The sequence below is a fragment of the Felis catus genome, chromosome A2 (genome assembly GCF_018350175.1).
Source record: "Felis catus isolate Fca126 chromosome A2, F.catus_Fca126_mat1.0, whole genome shotgun sequence".
NCBI lineage: Eukaryota > Metazoa > Chordata > Mammalia > Carnivora > Felidae > Felis > Felis catus.
The window spans coordinates 1,489,331-1,513,122 of NC_058369.1; the positions used below are offsets into that span (position 1 = coordinate 1,489,331).

A 23,792-nucleotide genomic window follows, 5' to 3' on the forward strand; every position below is an offset into this window, starting at 1 on the left:
CAGGATCCCAGTCAACCGCGAAGCCCATCCATGGGCCTGGCCTCTGTATATGTGGTGGGGGATCTGACCTCAGACCCATTTTACAGATGAGGACGCTGTAGTCCAGGTGGTTCTCAGTCACCAGATGAAATTACCCACGTGGGCAGGAAGAGGGCTGGTTTCGAGCCTTCCTATAAGGTCCTTAAGAATACTGTCCCGACCTCCTGGCGGGCGGCCAAGCTCCTGACTAGTCGAGGGGTCCCACAACATTTCCCGCGCCCCTTCCTCCGATGATGCCCTGTCATCTGGCCCGGGTGGAGGGTGGGGGCAATAATCAGCCTGGGAGAGGCAGGGTCATGGATGGAGCCAGTGTGGTGTCTGAATATTTCTGCAAAACCTCAGTTCCTGTTGCTTACCCCCAGTGACGGGGAACTCGCTATCTGAAGAGTAAAGGGGCAGTGACCTTGGGCAAGCTCTTCCTCAGCCTGAGCTGTAGTCTGCCCTCGGCTCCCTTGATCTTTAGCGCGAGTTCTGCCCCAAAGAGGCAGACACCGAGGGACCTCTGCTCCCAACAGCCGGGTCCAGACCCTCCCTGCAGCCTGCACCCTGTCCTGGCCTCGTTCTCCATGGCTGCCCCTGTAGCGCACCTAACGGGGACCCCAAGGACCTCCCGCACTCTCTGGCCTCGCTCCCCACACCGGTGGTGGGTCACAGGGCTGGGCACGGTAGGGCCACCCTCGGGGCTCATCTGAGGCTGGCTCAGCGGTAGTGTGAACTGAGGGTGAAGGGTCACTCCAGAGGCCGTGCTCCCGAGCCAGGGGCCAGGGCAGCTGTGCCTCCCGTGTGGCATGGGCACAGGAAGCAGGTGGCAGCCGTTAGGGGTGCCGGAGGGCGCTAGGGAAATGGCTTCTAGTGGGCAGCCTGCCCTGCTGGGTCAGGGGTCCTGGTGGGAGGGAGTCTGGGGGCGGAGACGGGGGCCGAGATGGGGGGGGGCTAGCATGCCGTGTGCTGGGCCCCTGGGGGGAGCATTTACGTGCTCAGCCAGACTTTCCTCCCGCCCCCGAGATGCCCGGTGGGTCAGGAGCTGGGTGTGAGCCGAGCGAGTCCTGGCTGGGAGCTGACTGTGTTCCCAGCGTAGGCCGGGCACGTCCCAAGGGTGAGCTGTGTGTCTCGGGTGGGCCGTGTGTCAGCTGCGAGTGTCCTGAGTGCGAGTGGGGTGTGTCCCAGGTGTGAGCGGTGGTCTCCCGAGAGCCAGAGCCGAGAGCCCGGCAGGCCCGCCGGGAGCTCAGCGGCCGGGCGCACCTGTTCAGGGTCAGCCGGGTCGGAGGTGTGAGCGCTCAGTCTCGGAGCTGTGTGTCGGTTGTGTGTCCTTGGTGTGAAGGCGTGTGTGCCGCTGGATGTGAGGTGCGGTGTGGGGCATCCGGGTGTGGCCCGTATGGGCTTTCGCGGGGCTCCCCCGGGGGCCGGGTTGCCCTCCGCGCGCTGGACCATCTGCCCCCACCCCACCCCGTGTGAACTACTTGCTCTGGGGAGGAGGGGGGGGGCGGCTCCGAACTCCCACCCCGCCCAGCTCGGGACACCGGCGGGCGCAGGAAGACGGGGTGAAACCTTTAGAAAATGCTTTGCGAAACAATGCAAAAATGCGTCCTGGTGAAAAAAGTCCTGTGGTCGGGTCTCTACAAAAAAAGGGGAAGTTCCGCCAGGAGGCGGCCGCGGGGAGGGAGGGAGGCCCCCCCCCCTCCCCGCTCCGGGAAATGCATAGGTGGTGTCAGCCGCGCCCGCGTGGGGGCGCCCGGACCCTCAGATCATCTTCATGGTGAACTTGCGCGCCCCCCCCTGGCCCGCGGCGGCGGCCGGCCCGTCCACCTTGCGGAAGGAGTACTCCACCGAGAAGCTGTTCTTATGCTGCCCGCGGCCGCGGCTCCACACGAACAGCAGCAGGAAGCAGAAGAGGACGACGCCCAGGAAGGTGATGCAGCCCATGGCGGTGGACACCAGGATGCTGGTGAGGTCCAGCGGGAAGCGCGCGGCCGCCTGCGTGTCGTTGCGGCCCTCGCCCGGGGTCCGGTTGGCGGCGGGCTCGGGCTGCACGGTCAGCGTGGCGAAGTAGGTGTCGTTGCCGCCCGCGTTGCTGGCCACGCACGTGTACGTGCCGCTGTCCTGCGGGCGCGCGCCGCGGATCTCCAGCGTGCCCCCCGGCAGCACGCGCGCGCGCCCGGCGCTGGCGGCGGTCACGGCGCGGTGGCGCGGCGTCACCCAGGCCACGGTGGGCGCGGGCTCGCCCTCGGCGCGGCACTGGAAGCGCACGTCGTCGCCCGCGGCGGCCGTGACGCGCTGCAGCCGCCGCTCGCGGATCTTGGGCTTGCGGCACACGAAGTACTCGAAGAGCACGGAGTCGGGCAGGTTGCGCAGCGCGTCGCCGCGGACCTCGGCGGGGGTGGCGCAGGCCGGGAGCCGCCCGTCGAAGTTGAGGGTCTTCCGGCGCTGCACGATCCAGAGCAGGCGACAGTCGCAGGCCAGCGGGTTCCCGTCCACGCGCAGCGTCTCCAGCGTGTTGACCGAGTGGAAGGTGCTCTCCTCCAGCGTGGACAGCAGGTTGTTGGAGAGGTTGAGCAGGCGGATCTGCCGCAGCCCCAGGAAGGCCTGCGGCTCCACCACGGCCAGCAGGGCGCCGGCCAGGTGCAGCTCGCGCAGGCGGACCAGGTCGCGGAAGGAGCCGCGCGGCACCGTGCTGATGGGGTTGTGGGACAGGTTGAGGCAGGTGAGGTGGGCCTGGTGGCGGAGCGCGGCCGCCGGCACGGCGGTGATGTTGGTGTGCGTGACGGACAGCGAGGTCAGGTTGAGGCCCTGCAGGCTGCCGGCGGCCACCTCCTCCAGCAGCGGCCAGTTGTCGATCTCCAGGTGCAGCAGGCCGGGCAGCCTGCGGAAGTTCTGGTCCTCCAGGGCGGCGATGGCCAGGTGGCGCAGCCGCAGGGCGCCCAGGCCCCGCAGGTGGCCCAGGGACTCGCCCGACAGCGCCGTGAGGTTGCAGCGCTCCAGGGTCAGCTCCTCGAGCGCCAGCAGCCCCGCGAAGGCCCGGCGCGAGATGAACACCAGGTGGTTGTCGCCCACCTCCAGCCGGCGGAGGCTGCGCAGGTCCTGGAAGGTGTAGTCCAGGAGGATGACCAGCTTGTTCTCGCTCAGGTCCAGCAGCGTGAGGTTGTCCAGGCGCGTGAAGACGCCGGGCGGGATGAGCTTGAGCAGGTTGCCCCGGAGGCGCAGGACGCGCAGGCGCGGCAGGTTGGCGAAGGCGCCCGGCTCCACGTGCGCGATCACGTTCTCGCTCAGGTCCAGCTCCTCCAGCAGCGGCAGCGCGGCCAGGTCGCCCGGGTTCAGGCAGCGGATGCGGTTGCGGCTGAGCTCCAGCAGGCGCGTCTCGGCCGGGATGCCGTCGGGCACGGCGGTCAGCCGGCGCCGGGGACAGGCCACCGCGCGCGTCTGCGCCGTGCACTCGCAGCGGGCGGGGCAGCCGGCGGCCGGGGGCGGCGCCGCGGGCAGGAGCAGGAGCTGCAGGCTCAGGACGCACAGCCAGCAGGTCATGGTGCGGAGCCTGGGCCTAGGGCCGCGCCACCATCCTCGTGGGCACCTGAGGGTTGCGGGGGGGGGGGGTGGTTAGCACGCGTGCGCAAGACGCGGTTATCTGCCGTGGGGCCCGCAGTCCCGCCCCTGGGCGCGCCCCCACAAAACCTGTGCCCGCAGTACCCACCACAGCCAACAGGTGCAAACCACCCAAATGCCCATCAACAGATGAACAAAAACGTGCTCCATCCACACGGAACGTCACTCGGTCCCCAGCAGGAGCGAGGCGCCCGCCCCCGCCGCCCCGCGGACGGACCCCGAACACACGGCGCTCAGGGAGGGAACCAGACACGAGAGGCCACGCGGGGTGTGAGTCCGCGGGTGTGAAACGTCCAGAACAGGCTCATCCACGGACGGGAAGTGGGCTCGTGGGAGCCGGGGGCTGGGGAGGGGGTGAGGGGTGACAGCTCACCGGGAAGGGACTTCTTTTGGGGGTTGTGGAATGTTCTGGATTTAGATGGTGCTGGTGGTTGCACAGCTCTGTGAATATACTAAAAGCCGCTGAAATGTATACTTTAAATTTTCTTAATGTTTATTTTTGAGAGAGAAAGGAGTGTAAGCGGGGGAAGGGCAGAGAGAGAGAGGGAGACATAGAATCCGAAGCAGGCTCCAGGCTCTGAGCTGTCAGCACAGAGCCCGACAGAGCCCGATGTGGGGCTTGAACTCACTAACCACGAGATCATGACCTGAGCGGAAGTCAGACGCTTAATGGACTGAGCCACCCAGGCGCCCCTGAAATGTATACTTTAAAAGGGCAAGTTTGTGTTATGTGAATTTTATCCTAATAAAAATAAATTGCAAGAGAAAACATTTATTGAACTGGAAAAGAACTTCACAAATATAGGTTAAATTTTGGGGTACAGCCCCCCAGAACACTTACTGGGTGCCTACTGTATACCAGTCTCCAAACACACTGATGAACAAGGCAGATGTAGACCCCGCCCTCCTAGGGTTCACATTCACCCTGTGGGGATACAGGTGGTCTAAATACTCCCCCCTGCCTTCCCCCCCCCCCCCGGAGGCCTTACCAGCCCCCCCCCCCACCCATCTTGCCCTTCCTCAGTTCCCTGTGTCTACACCGGTCCAACCAGCACATGAAATTACAGGTTAAAGCCCTGTTCGTTGTCTGCTCCCTGTGGACTGTAACCTCTCCAAGGCACTTGTCTTCATCACTTCCGGTTTCTCAGAGCCTAGACCCGGCACCTGCTTGATGACCTTCGGGGCTCAGTCAACACAAACAGCAAGACCAGAGAATGTGCCCCGGGTGCTCTGAAAGGAAGAGTCGGTGATCCCGGGGGAAGGAGGTGCAGCTGGGAAGGTGACACGTGAGCTGAGACCCAGATGTGGGTGGACCTGTGTCCCCCCCCCCAAAAGACACATGCGGGGCTTAACCCCCAGTACCCGTGAACGGGACCTTGTTCCACTGACCGCTGTCCTATCATAAGAGGGAAACTTGACACACACGGATGCGCCCAGGGAGTGAGGCCACGTGAAGACCGAGGTGGGGGTTGAAGTGATGGGTCAGTAAGCCAAGGGTTGTGGGGAGCCCCCGAAAGCTGGACGGGGCAGAGAGGATCCTCCCGTGGAGCCTTCCTTCGGAGGGGACGGGGCCCCGCAACACATTGACTTCAGACTCGGCCTCCGGGGCTGAGAGAGAATAGATTTCTGTTGTTTTAAGCCACTCCGTTTGTGGTAGTCTGTTGTGACGGCCACGGGAAGCTAACGCAGACACAGAGGACGGTCAGGGAAGTGCCCGCGGTGTCCGGGGAAGGGAGGGCCGGGCTGGGGGAGCAGCCAGTGCAAAGGCCCTGAGGCAGAAGGAGTGAGTGAAGGGGTTGGGGGAGGGAGGCCAGATGGTGTGGGGCGTGCAGGGCCCGGGGCCTGCCCATCTCGCCTGCTGGCCCTGCCACCCCTTACCCCTCCCCCCACTCTTCTCGGCTGCAGCCCAGATCCCGGGGGTCAAGGTGGGGTGTGGGTGGGGAGGCTCCAGCCAGATGGCAGGGATGGGGGCTGCCCCGTTAGCCGGTCCGCTATTTTCGGCATCTTAGCAGCTGCAGCCCCCCAGGACTCCCCCCGACCCCCCCCTCGTCCCAGGAGAGGCTGCCAGTTTCCGCGCCGTCCCCAGAGGCCGGGCTCGGCAGGGGCTCAGGCAGATCCTCGTCGGCTCAACATCTGTGAGGCCAGCGCCTGCCTTCCTGGGCCCTTTGGGGAAGTGACACACGGAGCCCCCGAGTAACTGCCACCGAACGCTGGGGGAGAGTCACGTAACGGGGGGGGGGAGAGTCTGCGCTCTGCAGGTGCCATCCAGTGAAGATGGGGTCACCCTGGGGCAAGGCGGCCCTCGTCCAGCCACTGGCGATTTGATGAAGAGCGGAGATTCGGACGCAGACGCGCGGGCAAGACGGCTCCGTGTCGGCGGATTGGAGGGTGCACCCGCGAGCCACGGGACACCGCAGGTCACCGGTCACCCCCAAGAGCTGGAAGAGGCAAGGGAGGATCCTCCCCCAGAGCCCTGAGCGGGGGCCCAGCCCGGGGGGGGGGGTCCCTGGAGTTTGCGCTTCTGGCCTCCGGAACACGAGAGAACACAGTCCTGTCGCTTTCAGCCGCCTCGATTGTGGCGTTTTGCGAAGGGGGCCTCGGGGCACTGGCGCGAGACTTCAAGAGGGGCCGTGGATCCCTGACAAAGACCGCGCGGGAGCAGACGCCGTGGCCACGCAGGTTTGCTGCCTGTCGCGTGAAAGCGCGGACTGGGGCTAACCTACGTGTCCATCAGCGGGGGAGGAAGTAAGCCGTGACCCCCGGTTGTGGCGGGGCTCTGGGAGACACGGAGGGACCCGCAGAGAAAGGCAGCCGGGGTGCAGTCAGACGGGGCTTGGAGACAAACCGGCTTGCCAAGCAATCACAGACAGCATAGCCCTGTTCACGGCAAAATACGGGATCACAGAACAGCAAACGGAATTCTCGACTCGGGCGGACGCGTGAATCCGTGGGCCGGTGTCCCCCCAAAACGCCTGGGGACTCGCACACCGCACGGGACAGCACCGTGAGCGGTGGGAAGGGGGTTGCTCACGCTCAGCTCACACCGCGAGGAAAGCGAGCATCATCCGGTGTCCGGGATGTCACGGGTCCCCGCTCCCTGCCCCCGGCTGGCGGACGTGGGGAGGCTGTGGGAGGGAGCGAGCGCTGGCTGGTTGTGCCCTCCCCCTGCCGCTGTCCTTAATTCTGACCTGGGCATTGCAGGGACACGGTCTTTCCCCAAGGCAAACTTCCTTCTGAGGCTGTTTTTCTAGGTCATTCTCCCCATGTCGTTGCCCTGAACAGCACACGGAGAGGCCGTGTCCCAGGAGGGGACAAGAGAGCCAGAACGGACGGTCCCCTGTTCAGCTGCCCGACTCACAATTCCGGCAACTTCCTACCTTAAACTAGTCCGAGTGTGAGGTTACTCCTAGGTTCCTGTCCCAGCCTGTGCTGTTCCCTGTGGTCAAGGGGTAACTGTCCTCTCCCCGGGGAACTGGGGACAGGGCCTCTGACTGTAAGGACTTGGGGCCTCTCTGGCTTTGCCCCAACGAGGAAATGGGCGGCATGGCTCAGCCCCCAAACAGATTCCTTGTGCGGGCAGAACTGCCTGCTTGGTTCTTTCTGCAGCAGAGAATTTCAGCCCCCTCGAGTATAATTCAGTCCTCCCTGAGGCCCCCAAGGCCCTGCACGACCTGCCCCCGTCCCCTCTCTGCCCTCCCCTCCTCCCTCTCTCCCCCTTGCTCACTCTGCTCCAGCCACACGGGCCTTCGTGCTGTCCCTCCAACACGCCAGACAGGTCCTGCCCCAGGACCTTTGCACATGACGTTCCCTCTGCCTGGAACACCTTCCCTGCGTGGCTCTCTCCCTGACTTTATTTGGGTCTCACCCCTAATGTCACTCCCCTGGTGACTCTCTGTACTACAGTCCCCATCCTCGTCTATTTTTTTTAAGCACACTCCACACCCAAAGCGGGGCTCAAACTCGAGAGTTGCACGCTCCACTGACGGAGCCAGCCAGGTGCCCCCTTCCTAGTCTCTCTAAATGCTATTAAACCCTTGTTTATTGCTGGTCTCCCGTCAGCCGGACTGTGAACCTCCCCCTCCTCCTCCTCAGGGCAAACGCCTCTGCTCTGTGCCAGCCCTGGGGTCAGGGCTCCACCTGGATGGTCCCACAACAACCGCATGGGGAGGGGGGACACGCTGCTGTCACCTTAACTTTACAGACAGGAACACTGAGGCTCAAAGCAACCCAAGTCACCTGCTCTGGTCCACACAGCACATCAGAGGTAGCAGGGGACGGTCTCGGGTGAAGCCGGCTACGATTTGCAACACGGCTCTCCTGGTCCTGGTTTTTAAGAATTTTTTAATTGAGTATAGTTGACATACAACGTTACCTTAGCTTCGGGGATGTCCTTAAGAATGACTTCTGCTGTCACCTCTGGAGACACCATAACGCTGTTTCCCCTCATTCACTGCCTCTGTCCACCAGTCAGTCAACAAACACCTACCATGTGGGGAACATCTTCCAGGTCCGGGGGACACGGAGCACGGAAGACCGAGAGCTCGCTTTCTCGGAGCCGAACGATATCAAAGGAGGTAAATGCACGCGCCCTCTCCCGCCTCCCGGGGCCGCCGGCGGAGAAACGTATATCCAGGGAAGGGACGGCGTGGCGAGGGGGCTGCGAAGATCTAATCTACCGAGAGAGGAATGTTCCATCAGAGACCGAGCAGATGGCTCAGGGGGGGCGGTCGGGTGGAGGGCACATCAGGGGCAAACGCCGCGAGCGGGGGCCGCGTGGTCCAGGCAAGGCGCTGAGGCCAGAGAGGAGGGCGGCCTGTTTAAAAATTTTAAGTTGTTTTTAAGTTGGAAAGAATTCTCAAAAATTAGCCGGCACAGGATACGGGTAAGGACGAAATCTGGAAGGAGGGCATCAGGCGACGAGAGGTCGGCCCGGCTTCTACGGTACAGCAGGTGCTGTCCGTCCCCGCCCCTCGTGACCTGTGATGAGCAGTGCACCCTCTCTGTGCCCTGCCCGTCACAGGAGCGGGGCCGCCCAAGCTGGGACCCAGCTCGTCACCCGAAACCTCCTCTCAGGCGCGCGGCCTCGTCGTCGTCTCCACGGGGGCGGGGGCGCGGGGGGCCGGAGCTTCTGACGCCTCCCCCGGAGGTCCTGGGTACCCCCTGTGTCTGTCGCTCTCGGATGGTCGAAGGGCTGGGCACCCCGGGAAGGAAGGGCCCCTCTGCAGACCGGTTTCCTCTCCCGGGGCCTCAGGGCGGCGTCAGGAGGCCGGGACCCTGGGTTCCCTCTCCGGTAGAGGTCTGGACTCGGGTCCTGCCTCTGCGGGGTCGTTAGGGCCCGGGGCCCGTTCCCTGCGGGAGGCGAGAGGGTCAGCAGAGCAGATGCTGCAGGAAGGGCGGGCCAGGGCACAGGCGGGGCGGTGGGACCGCTTCACCATTCTCTGCCCCCCGGGGCCGCGGCCCTGGGGGAGGTGACGCCTACCTGCGCCCAGACTCTGCGTCCCCGCCCTGCCCAGCACCTGGCACCCACCTGGGGCCCTTCCTCCCGGCTGCCCAGACTAACTGTCACTGTTAGCTGATGACCCTGGTTTTGTGTCTCGGGCAGCACGTCTCCCCTGAGCTCCAGTCCTGGGGACCCGGCCACATGCCCGACCTCTCCGGCGGGGGGGGGGGTGCAGCACCCAGGCAATGGGGAGCCGTCCCTGCTCCACCCCCCTGCCCCGCCTCCCGCACAAGCTGGGATCGTGGCAACCCCCCGCCCCCAGCCAATCCGTCAGCAGGTGCCGTGAGCCCCACCTCCGAGCACATCCCAGCTCCCCCTCGCTCTGGATCTCCTATCACTGCTGGGCCACCGCCAACCCACTGCAGGCCAGCTCACACCTGAGCTCTCAACAGACGTCCTCTGCGGCCTCAGGGTTCCCATCTGCACAATGACACCGGGGGATGTGGGAGGGTTGGATGACAGCCGTCACCACTGAGGGGTGACGTCATTCTCCGGGGGGCCGTCCCAGCCACTGCGGGGTGTTCAGCAGCGTCCCCGGCCCCCACCCGCTCGACGCCAGGGGCATCGCCAGTCATGACAACCACAGATGTCCCCAGACGGGGAGGCAGGACCACCCCAGGTGACAGCCCCATCTACGGATGCGCGGCACACGGCAGGCGCGCACCTGACGCCCCGGGAGGAAGTGAACTGATTATCAGCCTGTGTTACAGACGGGAGAGCAGAGGCCCAGAGAGGGGAAGCCACCCGGCCAGGGCCACAGAGCAGGTGACAAGCAGATCCAAGACTCGAGCCCACGCCCCGTTCTCCACGGCTCTCCCAGGGTCAGGGGACCCCCGTCCTCCACAGAACCATGACCTCGGTCAGCTCTGCAGACCCAGGGGCCTGCCCTGAGCCAGCCGGGCAGGACGGTGGGGCCCCCGGGACCGCAGCCCCTCCTCCCACACCGCACAAAGCTTTGGGGTCGGCGAGCCCGGGCGCCGGGATGAGGGCCGAAGGGCATTTCCTCCCCGCTGTGGCCAGGTGACGGGAGCCCCTCCCCGCTGCAGATCTAGGGCCTCTGCCACCCCGTTTTCCAGCCGGGCGAGCACTCAGGGGGCTGGTCGCCGGAACCTCCCCGCCCTTCTTCCCACCTAAATGCAAATCCCTCGGGGGCCGAGCCATCCCGGCCCCGCGTCCAGTGGGCAGGTGACTTGTGTTGCAAGGACAGAGTGTCACTGCCATGACCAGGCCCTCTGCAGGGCGGCTGCGGTCACCGTGGACGGGGGTCTGGGGCGTGGAGACACCCAGCTACCCAGTCACCCTGTGTGTCCATCTCTCCTCCTGAAACCTACCGTGTGGCAGGTCCCGACCGGGGCTGGGCCTTTGTGGCCGCATGTGTCCCGTTTCAAGTTTTTAACTCAGCGTCTTTAGTTCCCTCACGGTGTCGTGCAACCATCACCTCTCTGCAATTCCAGAACATTCCATCTCCCCAAAAGGAATCCCCGTCCTCATCAGCCATCACCTCCGCCCCCCTCCCCAGCCCCCACGTTTCGCACACGTGGACTCACACCCCGCGTGGCCTCTCGTGTCCCGTTCCCTCCCGGGGCGTCGTGTTGGGGGGACAAGCAGACAGGAATCGTGAAAATGGTTACCGGCAGCAGGATGGTTTGGGAAAAGTGGGGGGTCTGTTACGGTCTGATGCTTGGTCCCACAAGGCCTGGGGAGGCCTCGCCGAGTTGACCTGAACGGGAGGGCTGGAGGAACAGCCACTCCTACGATGCCTATATCCTGCTCCCTGGAACCCCTGAATGTCGCCCTACTCCCTGGAACCCATGAATGTCGCCCTAGGTGGCCACCAGGATCCCGTTTGCCATTGACCTTAAGGATACCGTTGAGCTGACCTCAAGATGGGGAGACTGTCCCAGACGACTGGGGGGGGCCCAGCATCCCCACGAGGTCCCCACGAGAGCGAGGCAGAGAGCCAGGCAGACCTCGCACCGCCGGCCGTGAGGAAGGAGGGGCCGTGGGCCCAGGATGCGGCGCCTCTGGAAGCCGGAAAAGGGGGGAGACGGGGCTCCCTGGGGCCCCGGGGGCAACCGGCCCTGCCCACGCCTGGGTCTTAGGACTTCTGAGCCCAGAGCTGTCAGAGAACCAGCGTGTGTGGTTTTAAGCCCTAGGTTGGTGGCCGTTTGTGACAGTGGCCCGGGAGAGGCGTGTGGTCTTGAAGAGGTGGGCGGAGGTCCCCGCGGAGCTGTGGGCCTCCTTCCAGGGGCTGGGGAGAGCAAGCGGCCGAGCTCCCCACGGGGTGCCTCAGCACCAGCTCACGGGTGGGGGGGCCCACGGGGAGGGGCCCTGAGATCTGCCCATCATGGTGGGACCTGGGCAATTGCAGAGCCCTCCCCCCACCCCCAAACTGTCCGGGGACTAATTTGCCATCAAGCTCTGAGGCCAAGGAGGAGGAGAGTGTGGCTGGGGTACCCGCGCCCCTCCGCTGGGACAGAGGCGGCCTGGCCAGGCCCCCAGAACCTTCCACCCACCTCCTCTGTTCTGAGTGAGCCTGCTCCCCGTCCAGGCCACAGGAGACACATCCTCCCACCCCTGCCAGGCCAGGGGATGCTGAGGACTGCCTAGGGCAAGGCCGGGCAAGGTCCCCCTGGAGGCCACAGCTGAACCCATGGGGCAGCCGCGGGGGGGCGGTGGAGACGGTGGAAGCTGGCAGCAGGAACCCCCCTGCCCCCCCCCCCACACACAATGGGGGCAGGAGGGAGCACGGGGAGTTTGCTTTGGCAGGGTCTAGAAACGTCCCCCACTTAAGCTTCTAGACAGACTCGGAAGGTGGGGGCCCAGCCGCAGCAGCACCCGGCCCTCTGAGGCCCTGCTTTTGGGGACACACGGCCGACCCCCCCTCTGCCGTTTGGTGAGCCGTGCGTCCTAGATCCACACCCTCCTGGGGCTTTCATCCATGACAATTCATTAAGCTCTAATTAGTCTCCCGTCTGCCGACAGTCCCTTAACCCCTTGGGGGCTGGGGGCCTCCCGACCCACTTTCCTTACAGCCTGTGCACGAGCACTGTCAACTGCCCTCTACAGGTGAGGCCTCTAGATCGGAACTACTTTTTGAAATGCTCACCAGAGACCGCGGCCGCTCACCCGCCAGCCCAGCCGCGAGGGTGGCAGTAATGAAGCCCATTCGGAGAAAAGGAGACTGAGGGTCAGAGTGATCCCCGGCGCATCTAGCCTCACTAAGCTTAAGAGTCAACGTCTGGACATGCCAGCTCCTTTCCGTTAAGGGCGAGAGCCCCGCTGGAGGGCAGAGGACGCTCTTCTGAGGCCCGGGACTGACACGGGAAGACGACGACGGCTCACTCAGGCCCACCTGGGGCGAGCTTTGCCTGGAGAGTTCCCCGAGAAGCTGTCTACCTGGTGACGAGGTGGTGACTCAGGGGTGCCCAGGAATGACAGCACTGTGGGAAGAGCAGTCGGGCTGCTGGCTCACATCTGCCTTCCGTGCCCACTCAGCGAGGCACCTTCAGATCCCGGGCTCCGCCTGGGGGCGGCTAGGAGCCACCCCCATTGTACAGAAGAGCACACTGAGGCTGAGCAGACACCAGGCAGAGCTGTGGGGGCCCAGCAGCCACCGGGCCCGGCGCGCACCCGTCCGTTAGGTCAGCCTCAGAGCTGGAGCTCAGAGAGGGGCCATCCTATGCCGGAAGTCACCAGACGGGACGGGGAACGGAAGGAAAGCCCGGGTGCGGGAGGCTGGCTCCGGCCCTTCCGAACCCCCGTCCCGGGGCTGGGCCGTCACCCCGTGCCGTCCAGGTGGAGTGCAGGACGTCTCTGGGGTCTCCCAGTTCACAACCTGCCCCAGACGGCAGCTGCTTTGGCTCAGAGGTGCCCGTAGCGCGCCTCGGCCGATACTCCTGACACAGACAAGCCCCTCCTTGCCCACCGCCTCATCCACACTGAGACCCTGTGTCCTCTGCCTTCTGTCCCTCAAATACCACGCTCTTTGCAGCCTTCACACCCCGTCCAGGGAGGCCTCCTGGGTTGCTCCGGGTCTCACAGCCCTGCCGGTCCAGAGGTCCCCTCACCCATCAAGTCCCAGATGGTCCCTCGGCCTGATGTCACGTCACACCAGACACCCCCTTCCTACCCCCTGCCAGAAGCAAGAGGTTCTCAACCACCTCCGTGCACACATGGGTCCACCAGGGGGTCGCTTGTTCGTAATGCAGCGTCGGGGCCCGAACCTCAGACCTGGGGGGCTGCGGTGCCTGGGTCTTTCGCGCCCAGAGCACGCTTTGAGGAAACCAGTTATTAAAGCGGTTTGCAAGTAAGGACCGGGTCTTTTCTTGGGCCCAGACCGAGGCACAGGGCACTGTCCCCCCTCGCCCCAACTTGTTGAATAGGGCTCACCGGCCAGGCCCCACGGCCCAGGGGGCACCCAGGCCCAAACTCAGGGGATAGGAAGAAGCTTTCTGCCCCATCCTTGGTGTTGTCTGGACACAGGCCCACAGCGCAGAGGGCTCAGCCCTGCACCCCCAAATGCCTCCCCGCCGGGCTGAGCTGTCCCCAGCCCAAGAGAGGGCGCCTGTCTGGTGTGGACCCCAAACGCCCCCTTCTCTGTCCTGGCATCTCGGCACCTCCAGGCTGGCCCAGACCTCGCTGCAGGGGTGAAGCCCCTATCCCCGCCGTCTTCCAACAGCACCCCCCACCCCCACCCCAGGACCCTGCCAGTGCTCCCTTCTTCCCCCCTGGAAGGGAGCGCATCCTTCCTGGTGTCCTCGCCGCCCCAGAGAGACGCCCACCCGACTCCGCGCTCCTCAGCGCCCCAGGGGAGGGACGAGGGGACCCCAGCGTGGGGAGTGGCCCCCAAAGTTTCCAGGGGGAGCGCCGGGGGTCTGGCGGGGAGCGATGCGCCCAGGAGGGGCGGCGCAGGGCGAGTGCCCCGGGGCGAGGACGGGGGCGCGCGGGGGTGGGGGGGGGCTGCGGGGCGCGGGCGGAGCGGGGTCGCCGGCCCGCGCGGCCACTCACCTGGGCGGCTCCGCCGCGGACACGGCGCGGGCTGCGGCGCGAGGGCCGCCCGGAGCCGACACGAGCCGCCGCCGCCGCCGCCGCCTCCCGGGCCGCCGTGCGCGCCCCCGCCGCGCGCGCCCGCCGCTCTCCCCGGCTGGCGGGGCGGGGGCGCGCGGGGCTGCGCCGGGCCGTGCGCGCCGCCCGCTCGCGGGGTGCACGGCGCCGGGGCCGCAGGTGTGCGGGGTGCGCGGGGCCACGTGCGCGCAGGTGCCAGGACGCGCGCCGGGGCGCAGGGCGGGGACGCGAGCAGGCCTCGGGGCGCGTGCGGTCAGTGTGCGCGCTGCCCGCCTTGGCGCCAGTCCGAGGACCCCTGGAGCCGTGGCCCCGGTGGCGCAGGAAACGCAGGGGCGCCCCGGCTGGGCCGCTCGGGGACCTGCCCCCTCCTCGAGGCCTCCTCCTCCGTCCGGGCCTCCGCCACCTGGCACGTGTCACCTGCCCCAGCCTCTTCCGCTCAAGCCGGCTCCCCACATGGGCCCCAGAGTTAACCGAACCACTGTGCTCCAGAACCGACCGTGGCTCCTTATTGCCCTCAGGATCGTGTCTGAACTGAGGGTGTGTTTCTGGATCCGCGGCACCCCCTTTCTTCCCACCCTCCCCTTCCTGCTCTTCCTCAAGCACCCGAGCTGCTGCCAGCCTCAGGGCCTCTGCATTTGCTGTTCCCTCTGCCTGCAATGCCGTTCCCTTCATCCTTCCTTTGGCTGGTCTGCAGTCACCTGTGTGCGTCTGAGTCCGAGGGCTCTCCCACCGACACCCTCGGCCTGGCGGAGGCAGCGTGCTCAGAGCCTTTCACTGTCACTACCGCGAACAGTTTGGGGACCAGTGGGTGCCCCTGTGCTTGGGAGCCTCAGGGTAGGAGGGGGCCCTCCCTGCCTGATGAGAGGGGTCTTTTCAGAACACACTCCAGAACCAGGGAGCGTCAGGGTGAAGACTCCCAGGCTGGGGTCCCGTGGCTCCCCCTTGCAAGCGGGACAGGGTGGAAGTAGGACAAGGAGTGGGGTGTTTTAGCCTCCGGGACCGGCCTGCCCCATTCGGAGGGCTCGCTCCCTGGGAGGTGGACATCTCTGCAGATCGGGGGCCCCGGGGGCAGAGGACGGGGTTGGGGGCGTCCTCTTCCCCATCTGGCTAATAACGCCAGCGCCCAGCTCATTTCAATCGTAGGCCCTTTGCTATTTGCTGCGCTCGCTGTCCCAAGGTGGACCCTTCTACCATCCCCATTTCCCAGAGGAGCAAAGTGAGGCTCAGAGACGGCACCCCCAGCCCTCCCTGCCCTCTGCATCCACCCAGCTGCTTGGTGTCAGCTCAGCCACCTGTGACTCAAGCAGGCTCCGTTCCCAGACTGTCGCGTTGGCTGGAGGCCCAGAAACCGCATCTCAGGAGGCTGCAGGCCAGGCCCCCCCCCCCCCCGCCACAGGACGGGGGGTGGGGGGATGGCTCCCTTCCTGGCCACAGAGAGGTCCGGAAGGGGGATGTGGGCGGCCGTCCCTCCTGGTTCCCCACCCCCGTGACCAGCCTAGAGCACTGCACAGAGGAGTCATCACCGCGTATGTGCTGTGTGACCTCGGGGAGGTCACTTCCCTTCTCTGAGCTTCTGTGTCTCCCTTTGATGCCTGCTTCTCCTGATACCTGCTTCTCAGTGCTCTTGGCGGAATGCATTCCTGAGCACCTATTGTATACCAGGCAAAGTGCTGGAGGGAGGAGACCCTCAGAGAAACGAGGGGGCTCACCAAGGCTGGCGGGGGAAGCGGAGTCACGGAATAGTCATGAAGCAGGGTGGAAATATCAGCAGAGACACCCAGTGCCCAACCCGGGCGGGGGACAGGGACGCTTCCCCGAGGAAGGGCACTGGATATGAGTCCAGCAGGCTGAGAGGTGACCTGGAGTGGGGGCCAGGCTTCCAGTCTAGATCCTGCCACCACTGCCTGGCGATGGGGCTGTGGGAGACGCCCCTCCAGCCTCAGTTTCCACACCTGTAACGCGGGAGTCAGAACAGTCCCCATCTTCTAGACCCGCACAGACGCCACTCCCGACGACAGAGGGCACACCAGGGTGCTGGCTGCTCTGCCCGGTGTGTGGGCACTGCTCCCAAGCCTGGCTGAAGGGCAGGGGCAGGCCTCGCCCACACGCAGCTCAGGACCTTTGCACGGCTGCTCCTCTGCCTGCACCACCCTTCCCCTGACTTCCCCTCCTGCTTCCCTGCCCCTGACTCACGGCTCCACCGGTTCCCTCCTCCTGGGCGCTCTCCCCAGCTAAGATTCTCTGCAATTTCCTGATTTAATCCTGTTTCCCTGTGGCTCCAGTGTGCCACAGCAGGCATCCAGCCGATCCTGGTTGAATGACTGAGTGACCCAGTGACGTTGAGGGAACCCCAGAGGTGGGGATTCTGAGCAGGGAAGCGGCACCCTGGTTTTCCTCTAAGTACCGCTCCCCAAAGCCGCTGCCTGTCTTCCCCTTTCTGTCCTTGGCCAGCATCTCCCCACTTGCTGTCCCAAGGGAGTGCCTGCCGAGGGCAGGGACCACGCCTGTCTCGCAGGCTGCCATGTCCCAGAGGACCTAGTAGGTGCTCAGCAAACAGCTAGAACGTGCACGTTGGAGTGCGCTGCTCTGATGCGTCCAGCAGTATGACGGAGGGGGGTTCAGCCACCCTGGTGGCCTCTCCGGGCCCAGCATCCCCAGCAAGATGCCACCATAGGGGTGTGGGGACTGTGGAAAGGGGGTCAAGCGTCCCAGGTGGCGGGGGTGCCACCTGGTTGCCAAGGTTACGACCACTTTTGTGTGTGTGTGTGTGTGTGTGTGTGTGTGCTGGGGATGTTGCCATGGTGATGGACCACCCAGGAGGAGAGCACAGCTCCAGATGGGGAAGCCATGAGAGGGGCTGGGGAGCAGGGAGGTGGCCACCTGCCCGGGGGGTGTGCCCCTCTGGGTGGGGGTGTGCCTGGGCCACGGGCTTTTCCCCTCTTGTGCCCTCACGCCTGGAAAAGCCAGCAGGAGCCCTTAGGCGGCCGTAATTATTTCTAAAATCAGAAGCCCTCCTCCTCTTGCCCTCTCTCTGCAGTGCAAAGTGCAGGGTTGGCAGTCACGGCCAGTGGACGGAGGCTGTGGGGACAGGTGGCCTGGGAACCGCAGGTGTGGCCCCAGACAAGTGGCTTCCTCTCTGTAACTGGGAGTGGAATCATCAAACGTGCAGTGATCGAAGCCTTGGGCTCCGGTTCCAGATCCCTGGGGTCTTGCTGGGTCCCTGCTGGGCGACCTTGAGCTAACCTCTCTGGGCCCCAGTAGCCTCATCTGCAACATGGGGATAATAGCAGCGAATCCTGGGGGCGGAGCATCCGGCTCTCGGTTTCGGCTCAGGTCATGATCTCGTGCACGGTTTGTGGATTCGAGCCCCGCATCGGGCTCTGCGCAGACGGTGCAGAGCCTGCTTGGGATTCTCTCGCTCTCTCCCCCTCTCTCTGTCCACTCCCTCTCTCAAAATAAGTGAATAAACTTAAAGAAAAAAAAAGTAGCAACAGCGAATCCCTCTCGACTGTCAGAGGTTGTTGGTTATTATTTACTGAGTCAACACTTCCTCGCACTGTGCGTGGTGCCCTTGGGATACGGGGTCCCCAAACACAGGTTCCGCCATCGGGCTGGGGAAACCAGGGGGCCCCAAATCCAGGCTACCAGGCAAATGTCATGTCAAAGGACAAGTTCCGTGGGCCCGAGGGCGGCAGAGGCCAGTGGGGAGTCCAGAGTCTAGCCCTGCTGCTCTGTGGCCTTCATGCCTCGGCATCCATTTTGTTCGGCCAAGTGGCCTGCGGGGGGGCCTAGAACTGGTCCCTCAGGCGGGCATGCGCCCTGGAGAGCAGCATCTGGGACACAAGGAAGTACGAGCCCCCCCCCCCGGCCCCCACAACTGCCCTGGGACATGCCCCCCCCCCGGGCCTCCCTGTGGGGGCCCCTTAGATAAGCCCCCCCCCCACGGAGCTTGCCAAACCCCTGCTCTTTCTTGGTTGAAGTGACCAAACCAGCTTTAGTGCAGGGACCCCAAAACACTCCACCCACGGACCCTAGTAAAGTCTCGTGTGGGTCCTGCTCCCGGCCAGGCTCTCCCAGGCCCCGTACCGCCCACGGGTCCTGTGAGGAATAAACGTCTCTGTTTCAATTCCTTGGTGGTCTTTTGTGGAACCAGGCTCGCCATCCAGAACCCTGGGGCTCTCCTTGATGCTGTTTTAACAGGGTCACAACAAGGGACAGTGAGCCGGAAACCCAGGAGCAGTGGGGCAACAAAAGGGGGATGTGGAGGGGCACTCGGGGGTGCCCGGAAGAGTGGGAGACTCTTGATCTCGGTCGGGGCTGTGAGTTCGAGCCCCATGTTGGGTGTGGAGATTACTTAAATACATAAAATCTTAAAAAAAACAGAGCCAGGGGCACCTGGGGGGCTCAGTCGGTTAAGCATCTGACTTCAGCTCGGGTGACGATCTCGTGGTTCCTGGGTTTGAGCCCCGTGTCGGGCTCTGTGCTGACGGCTCAGAGCCTGGAGCCTGTTTCAGATTCTGTGTCTCCTTCTCTGTCTGCCCCTCCCCAGCTCATGCTCACCCTCTCTCTGTCAAAAATAAATACATTAAAAAAAAAAATTTTTTTTTAAACAACTTTAGAAAAAAAAAAAGGAAAATGCTTCTCCACATTTGTGACGCGGCTTGGCCCCAACATAAGCCGGAGGGCGGGAAGCCTGGCGGGAAAATGGGTCTTAACCACACCACAGGTTCACCTCTTCCGTAAGAGACCAGAAATGGACGGAGACCCCCTACGCCCCGGCCTTCACGGCCCTCTGGAGCCATCTGACAAGTGCAAGGCGCACGTGGCCGGACGGGGTCCTCTGGCTCGTGGCTCCAGGGAGGGATTTCTGTCTGTAGCGCCCCTCGGGGAACGACCCAGGAGCCACGGAGATGCCCCCTCGCCTCGGGCCCGGCGCCTGCCAACCCGTCCGTCCTCCGTCACCACAGCCAAATCAGAAGGAGCTTCCCTGCCCGCTACGATGCCCTGGGCGCTGGGTCGTCTGTCTGATGACCCTGATGGATTTACGGGGGGGGATCTGTGAGCTGACTCAGACGGGTGACCTCAGCTGGGAGGACCGCGTGGTCCTCCTCACTTTCTGCTGTAACACCGAGCACACCCCCGGCGACCGGGACTGGCCCTCAGGGACCACATGGCACTGTGGTGTCACCAAGCCAGCGAACTGTGACAGGAGCAGGGACATCCTGCCCTCTTCCGATCGCGCAGGAGGGCTGTGGGAATCCACGATGTGGACCCAGACACTGGGCAGGGCAGTCAGTCCTGGGGTCCGGTTCGTAGGCCAGTCAGCCCCAGAAACCGTAAGAAGCTCCAACACGTGGCTGCGGGGCCCAGACAGCAGCTAATCACCATGGGGTGCGGCCTTCTCGGTCTTCAGCAGGCCGGCCAGGCTTCGACTGCCGCCCTCACAGCCGGCGACCCACCTCGGGGCCACCCGAACCCACCCCAAATAAGACCACAAGGCGAGGGAGCCCATTTCCCCCGTGGTGGTCTGAGCCACTGGGGCCACGCGTGCCCCCGGCACCCACCTCCTCCAGCGCCGTGTCCCCTGCGTAAACAGGGAGGACACTGGAAGAGGGAACCCGTGGGTCCAAAGGGAGCCGGGGTCCCACCTCTTACCAGTCACGGCCGTGGCTGATTGACCGGCCCCGAGCTCCCTGGAGGCCCCCCAGGAGGCCGTCACCATCCTGGGGGAGGAACCACAGGTGGCCCCAGAAGTGGCAGGTAAGCCTATTCGGTTTCCTGTCCACGCGAGAGCCACTTCTCCCCTGATTCCCACTGGGGGCCCCTAGCTTCTGGAGCTGCCCCGTTGTCGGGGTGGAGGGAGGGCCCAAATCAAAGTATTTACTCAGCCCCCATCTCGTCTGCGGGGAAGTCACCCGCGGCTCGCAGACGGCGGGTCCTGCCGGAACGTCCACGCCCGCTCTTGGGAGGAGGCTTTCCGTCTACCCTGGGTGCTACTCTTGGCCTCTTCCTGGCTCGGGAGGTCCCATCTTGCGCCATTTCCCGCAGGCATGGGATCGGGTTAATCCCCACGTGTGGGACAAGGGGACCCCAGGAGGAGCTATGTTTGTAAATCCGATAGAAAGTGCTTTAAAGGACAAGAGTAATGACCCCTGCAGGTGCTATGTTTGTAAATCCGATAGAAAGTGCTTTAAAGGACAAGAGTAATGACCCCTGCAGGTGCCAGCACCCCATTAAACCTGAAGCGGGTGAGGCCTCCAGCCCTCAACAGACACGATCTTAAATCACGGCCTCCTGGTGCTGTGCTCCCTTTGGGCCCCCTGCCCCGTGTCAACCCCATTGTGCCTCATCCCTGCACTGTCTTCTGTTTTCATGTCGATTTATTTATCTTTGAGAGAGAGAGAGAGAGAGAGAGAGAGAGAGCACAAGCAGGGGAGGGGCAGAGCGAGGGGGAGACACAGAACGCGAGGCAGGCTCCAGGCTCCGAGCTGTCAGCACAGAGCCCGACGCGGGGCTCGAACTCACGGACCGTGAGATCATGAGCTGAGCCGAAGTCGGACGCCCAACCGACTGAGCCCCCCAGGCGCCTCATCCCTGCACTGTCTCACCCCTGACCCCGGAAGGCACCGCCTGGCTCACGGTCCCACGTCTCCAAGCCGCTTTCTTCTGCGCGCTTACGTCTGGAATCTCAGAACGCTTGCCTTTGAAGGGAGCGACATCCACCCACCAGTGTGACTCAGCATTACACCCGCAGTCCTGCCCTGGGCTTCAGGGACAGTCCCCACCTGTCTGGCGACGCTCCTGCCAGACGGCTCAGGAAGCTTGCTTGCCATGTGTGGGTGACGCGCTCCCCCGTAGCTCCTTCCAGGAAGGACCGGCGTCCTGTCGCCGCAAGGGTGTGGAGTGGCCCCAACAGAGGCCCACGCGAGGACACTCGGGACACGTCCGAACCCCGGGAAGGCGGGCCCTTTCCGTAAGCACAAGGAAGCCATACCGTGCAGAGGCGAGATGTTTCTAGGATGGTGTGTTTTGCGGAATCCGGATTCCGGAGTTCGGGCTCACGGCCAAACCCCTGCCCCAGGTTTTAAAAGGCCCGGACACCGACCCGCTTGCACGGAAGGGAGAGCCACAGCTCAGAGCCTGCTCGCAACAGCCCCCACGCTGGGGACGCCCAACCTTGAAAAGTGCTTCACCTTACTTGTGGCCGAAAGGCAAGGGGTGACTCTGGGGGCACCTACTCAAGCCCGGGGGCCGCCCCGCGACCCACAGCCTTTCTTTCGAAACACTCGGACACCCAAGGGCGGTGGCCGCCGCTGTGCTCTCCGAGGGAGAAGCCATCAAGGCGGCGTCGGGTCACATCCTTGGGGCTCAGACTCCAGCAGGTACAGGGAGTCCGGAGACCACGGGACAGCGACGGCAGCCAGAGGATGCTTCCCCGAAGGTCAGGCCCCAGGGCTGGACTCTCAGGAAGTAAGTCAAAGTGTGCTAGATCCTTGAGCCCCCCGCTGCCCTCCTGCCGCGGGGGGTGACAGGCGCCCGGCCCTGGCACAGCAGGCCAGGCCTGAGAGGCCAACTCTAGGCGACCGGGACGGCAGCTGGCTCACCGCTGGCGGCTATTCCGTGTAAGAGGCCCCCCTCTGCCAGGTTCTGGAGGCGGGGGCCCTACGCCCAGCACCACAGCGCAGACTTACTCCCCGGAGCAGAGCCCCGAGAGTAGGGGGCCCCAAAGTTAACAGGTGCCGGACTGTCAGCAGACCCTCCTCGTCCACGCGCCCACGCGGCCAGCTGCAAGGAGGGGGCCTCTCAACTGCCAAGGACGCCCCCCACACCACCCCGCAGAGGCCCACATCTCCAGCAAGTGGCCCATGCGTCCGGGCCGCGGATAAGTTCCGAGGAAGGACCCCAGGTCCTAAACCCCCACCTGCCTCTGCCTCCTCCCGGGGGGCTCCTTGGACTCCTCATGGCCCACCCTCCTCCCGGACCCCTAGCGACCGCACACCCCATTCTGATGTCGGACCCCGGGGCCTCAAGTTACTAACACACTTATTTCCTCTCGCCGCAGCAACCCCGAAAGAAACCCCGAAACTGAGTGAGCCACCCCTTGTCCTGCTCCCCGCTGTCCCTCCGGGTCTCCTAAAACCTAGAGAGAGGGGACCTCCGGGGCCTTCAGGCAGGTCAGCGTCCCAACCCCGCACGCGGTCGTGAGGGAAGACGGGCCATCACCCATTCTTTTAAAAGATTTTAAGGTTTCCTTGGCGGGCAGCGTTAAAATAGGCAGCTAGTTGGGTTGTAAGAGGACCTGTGCAGGCCAGCAGAGGGGGGGTTGGGGCCCACTCTCGGGAGATCGGAGGCCGGTCCCGGCAGCACCCGGCAAATGAGAGCCGCAGGCAGCGGGATCAAACCCCCGCCCACGACAAAGAAGGCGGGAGACCCTGACCGAGGAAGGCAGAAGAGGCGCAAACCCCCCTCCCCAAATTCCCTTCCCCCGGTAATAACATTCCGCGTCCTTGTTAACAACCGTCGGTGACAGACAGACCCTCACATGGCGTGGGGGGGTAGCGCGCTCGCTCTAATGCACTCCCACGGGCTTGGCTGAAACACGGTGTGCCCGTCCGTCCTTGAATGTTTCTTGTGAGGAGACCGAGAGCCTCCAGCGACACCTTTTGGTCAGGTTGGGTTGAGGCCTCGAGCCCCGGGGTCTCCCCCGTCTCCCTGGCAACAGCCGGGAGGCGGTGGGTGGCGGTGGGGGGACCTGTTCCTGCGGAGGGAGGGAGGGACGTGGGGGCAGCAGGAGGCGGGGAGGGGGGCGGGCCCGGGGGGCTGTCCTCGCTCACACCCTGAGCTCAAGCCAGCAGCCCCTGGATGCAGGAACCGGCCCCCTGTACCTGCAGACTTGCCTGACAAAAGCCTCTTACGTCCGCGTCCTCCACTGGGCCCTCCCCCGTTTCCCTGGCCAGGAGGCCTGTGGTGACAGTCTGGGCGCCCTGGGGGCTCTGGGATCTGCAACAGAGGGTCCCAAGCTACTGGGCAGCATCGGGTCCTTTTGTCGGTGCTCGGAGGCCGCAGTGAGGTCTTCCGCTGGCTGCTGGCGGCAGGAACAGGCCTGCAGGGTACGAATGAGGACTGGCTCCCTCCCGGCCCCTGGCCAGGGGGTGGGGCAGGTGGTGATTCCCCTTCTCTGTGCCCACCCCACCTATGCCACCCATCTAGCTTTGGGCCTCAGGGACGGGCAGTGGGCCTCGGTGGCTTTAGAGCACAGGAAGGGTAGGGGAGAGGGTGCGGGGGGCAGCCTGCCATCCGAGCTGGCATCCCTGCCATCTGGGCCTCAGTTTCCTCATCTGTAAGCGGGGTGATGAAGGGGCTTGGGGGGGTGGCGGGGGGCGCTAAGTGGACCAGAAGGTGTAACCTGTCACCAGAGCTACCCGGGGCACAAAGGCAGCTGGGGTGGGGAGGGGCGGGGCTGACCGTGGGCAACGTGAAGATCCGGTCCACCTTCGGAAGGCTCCAGAATCTGCCATGGGGGGGTGTCCGGGGGCTCTCTGGCCGGTCTGGGCTCAAGCCGGGGTCTGCCCCTCTCTCCCTGTCTGCT

The 23,792-nt window shown here is 64.5% G+C and overlaps 1 protein-coding gene across 1 annotated transcript; it reads right to left on the minus strand.

The window, feature by feature from the left end:
* Positions 1–1,574: 1,574 nt before the first annotated feature.
* Positions 1,575–14,238, minus strand: LINGO3 (leucine rich repeat and Ig domain containing 3). The gene is made up of 2 exons (XM_023243396.2): positions 14,147–14,238; positions 1,575–3,604 (listed from the first exon to the last, which is right to left on the minus strand). The coding sequence occupies exon 2, from the start codon at positions 3,556–3,558 to the stop codon at positions 1,780–1,782; it is 1,779 nt and encodes a 592-aa protein (XP_023099164.1). The 5' UTR covers positions 3,559–3,604; positions 14,147–14,238; the 3' UTR covers positions 1,575–1,779.
* Between the last annotated feature and the right edge of the window lie 9,554 nt (positions 14,239–23,792).